The 12,017-nt window shown below is 32.0% G+C and overlaps 1 protein-coding gene and 1 pseudogene across 1 annotated transcript; one reads left to right on the top strand and one right to left on the bottom strand.

The window, feature by feature from the left end:
- The first annotated feature begins 2,442 nt into the window (after window positions 1-2,442).
- On the top strand, window positions 2,443-4,938 carry LOC145619961 (G-type lectin S-receptor-like serine/threonine-protein kinase SD2-5 pseudogene; annotated as a pseudogene).
- Window positions 4,939-7,036: 2,098 nt separating this feature from the next.
- On the bottom strand, window positions 7,037-9,691 carry LOC145621403 (uncharacterized). The gene is made up of 3 exons (XM_081676139.1): window positions 9,060-9,691; window positions 7,526-7,698; window positions 7,037-7,384 (listed from the first exon to the last, which is right to left on the bottom strand). The coding sequence occupies exons 1-3, from the start codon at window positions 9,606-9,608 to the stop codon at window positions 7,234-7,236; spliced, it is 873 nt and encodes a 290-aa protein (XP_081532265.1). The 5' UTR covers window positions 9,609-9,691; the 3' UTR covers window positions 7,037-7,233.
- Window positions 9,692-12,017: the final 2,326 nt, after the last annotated feature.

Below are 12,017 nucleotides of genomic sequence, written 5' to 3'. Positions count from 1 at the left end.
TAAAGGAGACTTGGAATCTTGTATTAAGAGTATATAAGTTACCTTTATAACAAAGGTATACCTTTTCAATAAGGCAAATTAAAGGTGAACTCATGTTTGGGTTTAAGTTTATGTCCTCTTCATGAATATTCTGATATTCATTTTTCATGATTTCAAACTTTCTAAGTTTGGAATTTTTATATTCTTATTCCTTTCTTGGGTATACTTTAGAATTTTTTGTCAGGTCAAACTTGCTGAATTTCGCCAATTAAGAGTCAACTTCTTCTTCTTCTCTCTCTTTTTTTTTTTTTTTTTTTTTTTTTTTTTTTTTTTTTTTTTTTTTTTTAAAGAGAGTCAAAATTTTATATTGAAGCATTTGCAATAAGTTCAAGAAAAAAAAATGATTACCCCTTCACAAAATTAAATATAAAGTTAATAATAATAAATTTATTATTATTATTATTTTTTGGCCGGTTAAATTGAATTGCCGGTTAAATTGAATTGTTTTCTTCACCTTAAAAATTTAAATAAAAATCAGTTTTATTAAAAAAAAAAAGTGAATAAAATTTAAATCACATTATAATTGACAAATAAAAGTACTTTATACTCATTCTTTTTAATCAAAAGTTGCTACCCTTTACATATACTTATTAGTTTCCATTAATTAAAACTGATATTTATTAACTACGTATATTTTTGTCTTTCTTAGTCCCTTGCTCACAAAGCCGTTTAGAAGATAATACGAAGTATAAAGCTCCTTCATTAGAGTAATTTTTATTAATCAATATAAAATTTCTTGTTAATTTCTATCAAAATCCTTTTGTTTTGTATAAGTGCATCAATTTCTCTATAATTATAATTTTATTATAAATAATTCCAATATATTCTTAAAAGTTCAACTCATTTTTCATTTTTGAAGTGATCAGAAAGTTTGAGTTTTACTTTTACTTTACGTGGCAACTTTTCATAGGGAAATAAATATTATTAGATGGAAGCTATAAAGAGTGTGATTTACTCCATAATATTTATCTATTTTCATATGGCTAATATTGTGTTCTAGTATCTCTTGGAACAGTGAGTGAATCGAAGCACATTATTGAACAAATCCATGGTTAAATTTAGAGACATGATCTACTAATTAGGAAGATTAATCATCATGAATCAAATTTTATACTTCTATTTTGAGGATATCACACGAAATTTGATTGTACGGTATTGATGCAAAATCCATAACTATTATTTTGAAAGTATGCCCATGCCTTACTATTGATAGAAATTATATATTGATACTCATTTCAACCATGTGATTTCATTATCATTTACCATTTTGATGGTGAGTAATATTATTTATAGTCCCAATTGTGCATTGTAACATTCTGGAATGTAGCCTTAGCTCTCTCGATAACATGGAAAAATATTCTCCCTTAAAATATTAATTCCTATACACTCAATAGCATGATTTCAATAATTTTTTGATTTTATCTAATATGTTCATATCTAGTGTTTAAAATTAATATATCTAATTATAGATACTTCTATTTTACTCCTATGTTACTTGGACTAGCTTGAATATCCATGATATGCCTGACATGGAAGAATGTCTACATATCCGACTTGGCTTTTTTGGGTCTGTTCACATTTACTGAACTGAGCTGAATTAAACTGAACTGAACTGAACTGAATTGATTGGAGCTGAACTGAATTGAGCTGAATTGAATATTTTATGAGAGAAGAAAATTAGGAGCTGAACTGAACTAAACTAAACTGAACTGATTGGGGCTGAACTGAACTGAATTGATTAGAGCTGAACTTAAATAAACTGAAATTAAGTAAATGTAAACAGGCCCTTTAAGAAGAAAAAAAATCTACATTTTTATAATAAATATGAAGTGTCCAAGTGTCTTATCCATGTATGAATGTCAAAAGTCCAACACGGATAATTAAGGTGATTTGAAGAGTTCGTGTAATAAAATCTTATTACGATAATTAGGACTACGTTTAACATTTTATTTATCTAAAATAGAGAGTTGATAAGCTTTCATATATACTCTTCCCTAGGAGCTCCGATATATAAGCTAGCTTACTTCTTGTGTTACTACATGCTAGCTAAACACCCACACTCCATAACATCATCATTCTACAAGTGCTTTTTAACTATCCTAATTTTCTATATTAAGTATTAACCCTTACTACTTGAGGAAATTTACCCTTTATTTGTTATTACAAAATAAAACTATCACTTTATGGCTTTATTCTACTTCCCATAATAGAAAAAGGGTGGAACATTACACAAAAAAATCCTCAAGATTTTCCAGAGTTTATTTTTCAGGTGTTTTCTTCTCCTACTTTTCTTACTTATTTAAAAATAAGCTTATCACAATTATATCTAAAAAAAAAATATACAAATTCAACTAGCTATTCTGCTTTTTTAAGTATGCAATTTATGAAATAAAGGTGAAAATTATGAAATTTTATGTTTTGTTCTCTTTAATTTTTACCATATATTTTAGTTGTATAATTAGTGCAAGTAATCAACAAGTTAATCAGATTAAACTAGGTTTCCAAACAACACAAAAAGAATGGGATAATTACAATGGAATGTTCTTAGTCTCAAAAAACTCCACATTTTCCTTTGGATTTTATACTAGTGTAGATGCACCATTTTTTGTCCTAGTAGTAATGCATATATTTAGCTCCACAAATATATGGACCGCGAATAGAGGTGTTTTAGTTGATAATTCAGCTAAATTTGTACTTGACAAAAATGGTAATGCTTATTTACATAACACAACTTCTGTTGTTTGGTCTTCTAACACAACTGGCCTAGGAGTCAAATTAATGGAGTTGATGGATAATGGAAATTTAGTCTTGCTTAGCGAAAATCATACCATTCTTTGGCAAAGTTTCGATTACCCTACTGATACACTTGTACTAGGCCAATCATTTTCCAAAAACATGAGACTTAAAAGTTTTCCTTATGAACTAAACTTGCATTATCATCTTATGTTTAAGTCTGGTGATTTGGTTCTGTTTGCGGGTTATAGAACTCCACAAGTTTACTGGATCATGTCAAATGATTCGCGAAAAGCTGTCATAAAACCTGGTGGAAAGGTCTCTTCTGCAACACTGATGGGAAATTCTTGGAATTTCTATGATCAGAGTGGTGGTTTAGTCTGGCAGTTCAACATCTCAGAGCAATCTGATCCGAATGCATTATGGGCCGCGGTGTTAGGCTCAACTGGTACAATAGAGTTTTTTAATCTTCTGAAGGCTAAATCTGAAATAGCCGAGTCTTTTAAGATTCCTTCAGGATCATGTACTACACCTTCTTCTTGTTCGCCTTTAAGATCCTGTTTCATGGAGAACTTATGTCAGTGTCCTGTACTCCTGTCATCTTTTAACGATTGCAAACCTCGTATTCCAGCCCTTTGTGATAATGCTACAAATAGTTTATCAATTCGGCTTTTGGATGTAGGAACACGGTTTGATTATGTTGCACTTGAGTTTACAAAACCACATATGAAATCGAGTATTAATGAATGCAAAACTGCTTGCCTTCAGAATTGTTCCTGTGTTACAATGTTTTATCAGAATGCTACTAGAAGTTGCTTCATGTTTGGAAATATAGGCAGTCTTCGACATCCTGGTGTAGGGGATGCCGGCTATTATCTGTCCCTTAAGGTATCCAATCAAGTCGATTATATCCATAAAGAATTTATTCCTGCAAGAGGGAATGGTTTTGATGTCAGGTCTACTATCATAATTGTTATCATAGCTATCGGAACCATATTGATTGTCTCTGGTCTCCTCGGATGTGGTTACTGGTACTACCGTGAAAAGAGAAGATCATTTGTGTTAGAATCCTCAAGAGAGGCTCTAGAGGAGGACAACTTCTTTGAAAATATCACAGGAGTGCCTGTTCGTTACAGTTATAATGATCTTGATGTTGCAACGAAAAACTTCAGTGTGAAGCTTGGTCAAGGAGGATTCGGGTCTGTTTACTTGGGGCTGTTAGATGATGGGACTAAATTGGCTGTCAAAAAGCTCGAAGGTGTAGGGCAGGGGAAAAAGGAATTCAGGGCCGAGGTTAGCATCATTGGAAGTGTACATCATGTCCATTTAGTGAAGCTTAAGGGCTTTTGTGCTGAGGGAAGTCATCATAGGCTCCTTGTATACGAGTACATGGAAAACGGATCATTAGACCGTTGGATCTTTAACAAGAATAATGATCGAGGAAAAAACTTGTTAGATTGGGAAAGTAGGTTCAACATTGCTCTAGGGACAGCCAAAGGTTTGGCCTATTTGCATGATATGTGTGATGTTAAGATTATTCATTGCGACATTAAGCCAGAAAACGTTCTACTTGATGAAAATTTTGTTGCCAAAGTTTCTGATTTTGGTTTAGCAAAACTCATGAACAAGGAGCAAAGTCATATAGTTACTACATTAAGAGGTACAAGGGGCTACTTAGCGCCTGAATGGATTACAAACTGCAGTATTTCTGAAAAAAGCGATGTTTATAGTTATGGTATGGTTTTGCTAGAGATAATTGGTGGAAGGAAGAATTATGATCCAAATCATGAAGTTAAGGAAAAAGTACACTTACCATCATACGCTTTCAAAATGATGGAACAAGGGAGTATGAATCTGATTTTGGACCCGAGGCTGAAGGTAGAAGATCAGCAAGATGGAAGGGTGAATACTGCAATAAAAGTCGCGCTGTGGTGCATACAGGATGATAAGTCCCTTAGACCGTCTATGACTCGAGTTGTGCAAATGCTTGAAGGTCTTTGCCCTGTACCTCAGCCTCCGATTCCTTCTCAATCAGCCTCGCGAATCTTTACAGGTTTGGTAAGGAGTTCAGGTGTTAAAAGTCAGATCTTGTCATGGCGCCGTGCTAGTTACAGTTCCACAGGTCGTTCATCTGTTTCTGCAGTTCAACTGTCAGGGCCAAGATAACCAAAAGACTGCTGTTATTGGTATACATTTTGCTTAGCTTACTCATTGTTGTGTAATCTTTTCTAATATGTTGTAATCACATAAACTTGTAACACTTTTCAATTGTGTTGAAAACACTATTGAATCCCCAATTCTCCACATTCTTAAATTCCAGCAAAAGTAAAATTTCACTTTGCATTAAATCAACTACAATTCTATAACAATGTGTTCACTACTCACTAGACATCGATTCAAGTATTTGAGATGTGGTCTACTCTCTTATGTTGTATACTTCCCTTATTTGTTCTTGATGATTTATTATCTTTTGCCCGGTGGTCAAATATTACCATGGACATTGACACGATATATTCTTATAATACTTTATTTTTACTTTCTTAATCAATCAATCATGCTTTGTATTTTTTCTTGAGAAATTAAACTACACAAAACAAAGTATATTACTGTACATTTAATCAACTAAACGTCTACTAAAATTATAATCACTTAACCTTTACCTATGGACCGACCAGCCAATTTTTCGCCATAACTTTGTGGCTTTGCGCCAAAAATCTAGTCTATTTCATATTGTCCACATTCAAGCGGAAATTATTCGTCCAACATAAACATAATCTTATTTGTCAAAAAAATAAAAACATAAACAACATCTTATCTACAGATCATGAGCACTTAATCATTTTAGGCCTAGTAAAATTGACTGATTTAGATCCCAAAGAGTGTGTGTAACTAGCTAATATCTCGAGTTTGACGTGAACAAAATTAGTTTAATCCGACCTAAAATAAAATTGATTAAGGGCCTGTTCACATTTACTTAATTTCAGTTCAGTTCAGCTCCAATCAGTTTAGTTCAGTTCAGCTTCAATCAGTTCAGTTCAGTTCAGCTCCTAATTTCCCTCTCTCATAAAATATTTTTGTTTCAGCTCTGTTCAGTTCAATTCAGCTCCAATCAGTCAGTTCAGTTCAGCTCAATTCTGTAAATGTAAACAGGCCCAATTATAGTAACCTCACAACAATTGACTTGCTTAGCCAAATCTTGATTAAACAACTAATTATTCAGATCCAATTGGTGCCCCTTAAGTTTTGTCAAGAATCTTGAACGAGGACATTGTTGGTGCGGCTATTTTTGGTTGTTAGGTTACTTTGATATATTTCTTTGGACCTTAACTTATCCTTTTAAATCTGAACTATTTTTTTTTATCTAAACGACGCCCATTATCCCTGTTAATGACCATTATTTTACACCGGTGTACACAATAAAATTAAAAGTTACTCCAAGGCTTAAAAATATAGTCATCAAATTCAATTTAGTTTACATATATATATATACATATTATAGTGATTATAGTCCATGTGACCATATAAGATTGGAAAATGTAAATTACGTTATCTCTATGTCTCCATCAAACAAACATTAACTCTATGTGTGGTAGTGATGTTAGCCTAATTATATGTGACATTTTAGTGGTCCATGTGGTCATTTGTCAATTAATTTTAATCGTCTTACTAAAAGAACTAGAGTGACAATATTGAAAATTACAAGGACTTGTAGTTTCTAGTATGAAATATAAGACGAGTACATTGTATCAGATGAATTTTAAAACTACATAGTAAAATAGTATGATGGAGAATATATGTGATGGAGTAAAATTTACGATATTCTTTTGGACTTTAATTTTCTATAATTTGGTTCAATTTAGTTCATTTTTGTTTACCTTTAACTTTTTAATTGACTATATTATTCATTAATATCATTATTGTTGTTATTATTATTTTAGTTCAGCTCCATTCACTTTGATTTAGTTTAGTCCAGTTTTATCCATTTACGTTCAGTTAATTAATTCATCTCAACTAAGATTCCTTTAGTCCAGAAGAACATATGCATTTATAATAGTTACGTTTTTTATAAAATGGTACGTTCAAGATCGTCATAAGGCTTTTTTTTTTCCTGGTCATTTAACTACAGAAATATTGAAAGCGTAATAATAACTTACATTTTATAATATATAAACTAAAAATTCAACATTGCATCCTACTTCCTTCCTTACTACTACATATATTACGCCCAATTCAAGCATGTTAACCAGATGTCCCATGAGGCATCGAGAAGAAGGTAAATCCGATCCCTTTTATTGACGGGGAATTTCTAACATGCTTTTGGTTACTCTCAAAATTTCTCTCTATTTACATACTATATGTAATATAATTTTATATACATAAAGCTAGTAAGAGGAGGGTAGCAAACGATCCAAAATGATACACCTTCAATTCATGCTCAAATAACAACCCTTGATATTCAATTCATACCCTTGTAGGAGACTGATAATGCAATCCTTCCATAAAAGATGGTGATGATGGAATTGGACTACCAATATCGTCTTGCTTTTCTTCTTCTACCGCTTCTTCTTCCTCCACATCCCATAAGAATTTTGCGTATGCGCCATGAATATAACTGAGGCATCAAATACAACACATACACTAATTAGCATGCATCGATCATTATGTATACGTTACATACATCAATATATGTCCGATTTTAGTTATCATGTTACTAGCTAGCTCACACAGTTATTATTCACGTAAATTAGCTTACCAATTTTCCGGGGCAACTTTAATTGCTTGATCAAAATAGCTCTCCGCCAATTGACCATCCCTCCGATACTCCCATATGATATCAGCATACATGGATAGCATGATTGCATCACTAGGGCTTGCTAGAATGGCTCTTCCGCAATATTCCTCTGCCTTGGCTAAATCTCCACGCACCTAAACAATCATTTTGCTAAGTCTATTTCGAATATGAAAGGCATTTTTTTTCAAGTAAAAGAAGTTGAGCATATAAAATATCGTTGTTACTTTAATTTTAAAGTTTCAATTCACTTGTCACGTTATAATCTAAATAATACCCCGTATGATGATTTATGCTACTATCAATATATACAAGCCACATTCATTGTTTAATTTATTGGTTAAACACTTAAATGTACATAACTAAACTAACAGTTGATAGATTTTATCAGCAAAGATTAAATAAAATATAATTTATTGATTTTAATTTATAATAGACCTAAAAATTAAGAAGCAAATGAAGTAGTGGAAGGACATCATTGCTCATGCACACTGCACAATCACAATCATTTAATTAGTGAACATTACTAGTTGTGAAATAGTAGTGAAAATAAACAATATAATTCATAAAATGATATGAGCAATACAATTTCTTTGGTTATAAATAAAAATTTTAATTTAGCACCTTTTCAATTATAAGTTTGGAGTAATATTTTGTCTACTTCTAAATCATAGTATGCTTACTAAGTTGTCGTTATTAGGCGTTGAACTAGCATTATCATATCAAACAAAAAGTTTCTAGGTTCTACATACTTCGTACATAATTAATATTTTGTTCTCTTTATCATTATTAAGATTCCTGAAAACTAATACCTGTTTTGCCACAATAAATAAGATACGTAGCATTCCTAATTCATATAAATTCATCTTTGTGTTTATGGTTATGATGTACATAGCCTCTTTTAAGGGATGCTTATAAGAGCAAACTACATTTTCTATATTGGTACAAGATTAATTAATAAATGTATGACAAAATCACGTAATAATTAGTGTAATTAATGTTTGTTAATTATGGTTTAGTAGAAGTATTTTATAATCTCTTTATACTTAATGTGCCCTATAAAGCAACTTATAACATTTTGATGATATAATTAGTGTTATAAAAAGTTTGATTGAAGAGTAATGGATAGCTCAAGTAGTAAGAGCTTCCCTCCCGGTTTTAGGAGATCCTAGGATCAATTCTCACCCCTACTCTTGTGGCTCTCTAAATACCAAAAAAAAAAAAAAAAAAAAAAAAAAAAAGAAGAAGTTTGATCCATTTTGATTTTTACAGTCGTCAACAGCCAGATAACCATAAAAATTATCCGATAAAATAATACTACCTCCGTTAACATTTACTTGCTACTTAGGGGGTATTATTTGAGAGATATAAAATATTCCAAAGTTGCAAGGTAGTAACACATTAACACTACATAATCAAAATTACCATGCTTGTATAATGTTACTTGATCAAAATGTAATTCCTTAAGAAAATATCACATTTAATTTAAACAACTTACATCTTTCAAGAACTTGGCATAGTTACCAAGTAAGAGAGGATCTCCAGGATTAGCCATGATCATCTTTTGATAATACGCTTCAATACTCCCATGCTCATTATTATTACTACTACTATTACTATTATCATTAAACCCGGACCCACCATATCTATCTCCACCATTCAATCCATTTCCACCACCACCACCACCGTCGCTTCCACCACTATCCTCCGTCGAAACCTCCTCATCGAGACGTGAGCTCGAGAACATCCTTTGCAACGGCGTTGATTTAGGGTAGGGTGGGTCGTCGAGTTCAAGCTCATAGGGGGTGCATGTAGTACCTCTTCTAAAATGGTTATTGTTAGTAATACTATTAGTGTTGGAGTTGGGGTTGAGGTTGGGAGAAGAGGGGGAAGACGGCGGTGTTCGGGTGGAGATAGAGTTGGTTCTAGAAAGACATGGTGGCGGTGTGGGTGGTTCGTTGATGTTGTTAGGAGAAGAGTTGGAGTTGGTGTAGTAAGATGGGATCCATGATTTTAAGATAGGGGTTGATGAACTCCTTAGTAACATTTTTTTTTATTGTTCCTTAAGTTATTTGCTTATTGTTTTGTCTTAGAGGGTTTAATTTTAAGGGAGTTGAGTTGAGAATTGGGGGGGAGTGAAGTGAGTGATGAGAGTGGAAGTGAGAACTAACACTTATATATACTACTCATAGTGGCTAGTTCTATAGTTCAATTAGTCTATACAAGTTAAAAAAAATATCTAGTGCAATTGTTGTACGGTTGGTATGTACGTATGGTTCAACAATGATCACAATATCAAATGATAAAATAGTATGTAATAATGTTCTAATAGTATGGTATGGTGCAACTATTACTATATCAAATGATAAAATAGTATGTACGAAGTATATAATAATATTCTTTGTTTTCAAAATTTATTTTTCTTATGCTGTATTGATATATGCGTATTGTGTTGCTGGTATGATACGGTCTATATTTTAGTAATAATCTAAATTATATTATGTGTGTTTTATATAAATGCACAATAAGAGTATGACACTGTTATGTCTTTAGTCTATCAAACTTGTTCAACTATTTTCATTTCATTGTGTTACTTTTCTTTCCAAAAATACACATTTTTTTTTAACACTCATAAGAGTTTTTGGCTCTTAGCTAAGGTGTGGAGTTAGTACGAAACCAAGGCAAGCTCAGACATAGTATAGTAATTGTGGGACAAATAGCACAGACTCTTAACCTATCAATTCGCACAAGCTGGTTTAAAATAACAAACTGATGACCCACTTATTTGCCTCCCATCTTGTTTGTTACATAAAATTAACCTCAAGCCCCTAACTCAGTTGTACGTACAATTTTATCATGATTTGGCATTATGTGGATGCTTAATTGTGGCATGTCCATGCATAAATAATATATGGTTGTTGGTACATCTAAATAGGTGCGTAAATGTGCAATAAATTACCTTGCCCATGCTCAACATGTTTTAACTTGATTGAAATTGAGTTTGATCTAAAGTCAAGCTCGCTTTAATAGAATGGATCATTATATACTTGCGTGTATGTTTGAAAGATCTCAAATAGGAACTAACTCTTTTCTTCTAAAACTAATCTGATTATACAAAAAACTTAACAAGTTTTGGGTCTGAGGATCATAAGCAATTCTGAGACAAGAATGAATGATCAAATTTCCAGTGACAGCTAATGAATCAATGAATGGTGTAAACGTTGGATAAATTTCTTCTATATACTCGGGTGTATATAGCACTTCTAGACACACCACACAATTGAGATTTGAATTTGTTCGGGGTTTAAGGCTAAAGTAGGAGTCACAATAGTAGTTACTTTATATAGCACTTCAAGTCTGCCAATAAAATTGAGAAACGTATGGTAAAATATCTAGCAAACTCATTGCTCATTGGCCATTACCTTAAGATAAATTCATGCATGGTAGGTTTGATTGAGATTTAATATCATAAAAAGTCTAACTAGGCATGTAGCTTCCAAATTAATACTCGTAAGTAAATATCATGTCATTTTCTTAAACCACATGCTAAAACAACAACAAATGATTTTTTTTTTTTTAAAAAAAATCTCTAAGAGCAATGAATGATACAAATTTTTAAATGAACTTTAGATATAATCCTTATCGTACATTCGAATGTATCTAAAACTACGAAGACACTGGCAATAATTGCTCCTTAAGTTGTAACATAGGCATCACAATAGTTGTTCAATAGTACTCTAAGCTAATGTTCGAAAAAACATAATTGTGATATCTGATATGTAGTAGCTTTTAATTATGAAGATATATAGCCGGTTAAGTAATTATTGACGAGGTGTAATACGTGAATATCAACGACTAAGATTTATTAGGTCACTATATTAACAAACACTAAGATTTTTTTTTTCACTAGGTTAAACCACTATTAACTACTAAAAAATTGTACCAACGTTAAACATGTCATAAAGCACTGCACTAAAGTTGATAAACTAAGGGTCTGTTCACATTTACTTAATTTCAGTTCAGTTCAGTTTAAATCAGTTTAGTTCAGCTCCTAATTTCCTTCTTTCATAAAGTATTCAATTCAGCTCAGTTCAGTTCAATTCAGCTCCAATCAGTTCAGTTTAGTTCAGCTCAGTTCTATAAATGTAAACAGGTCTCAACATTACATAATCAACATAGAGTCGGGTATGGTCGAAATATAAATATCTAGCAAACTCATCACCCATTGGCCATTACTTGATGAGCAAATTAAATTGTAGATTGTTAAGTTTGAGATTATTTCTTAATCACCCATTGGCCATTACTTGATGAGCAAATTAAATCGTAGATTGGTAAGTTTGAGATTATTTCTTAATCACCTTTGTGTAAGTTCCAAATTAACATGAATAGTCAAGGCAGTAAATATCATGTCATTATCTTAAACCCATATGCTAAAACAGCAACTAGTCTGCTAATC

Source organism: Chenopodium album, chromosome 27 (genome assembly GCF_948465745.1).
Source record: "Chenopodium album chromosome 27, dcCheAlbu1.1, whole genome shotgun sequence".
Classification (NCBI taxonomy): Eukaryota; Viridiplantae; Streptophyta; class Magnoliopsida; order Caryophyllales; family Amaranthaceae; genus Chenopodium; species Chenopodium album.
The sequence above is the reverse complement of the archived record's forward strand: the minus strand, read 5'-3'. Positions and strand labels throughout refer to the sequence as shown.

What these genes read in the sequence shown, in the direction of transcription:
- LOC145621403 (XM_081676139.1), bottom strand. Translation starts at nt 9,608, where the DNA reads ATGTTACTAAGGAGTTCATCAACCCCTATCTTAAAATCATGGATCCCA. An exon ending in ATGCCAAGTTCTTGAAAGAT is followed by an intron (nt 7,699 to 9,059) that starts GTAAGTTGTTTA and finishes ATGATTGTTTAG; the next exon opens with GTGCGTGGAGATTTAGCCAA. An exon ending in AAAGTTGCCCCGGAAAATTG is followed by an intron (nt 7,385 to 7,525) that starts GTAAGCTAATTT and finishes TTGATGCCTCAG; the next exon opens with TTATATTCATGGCGCATACG.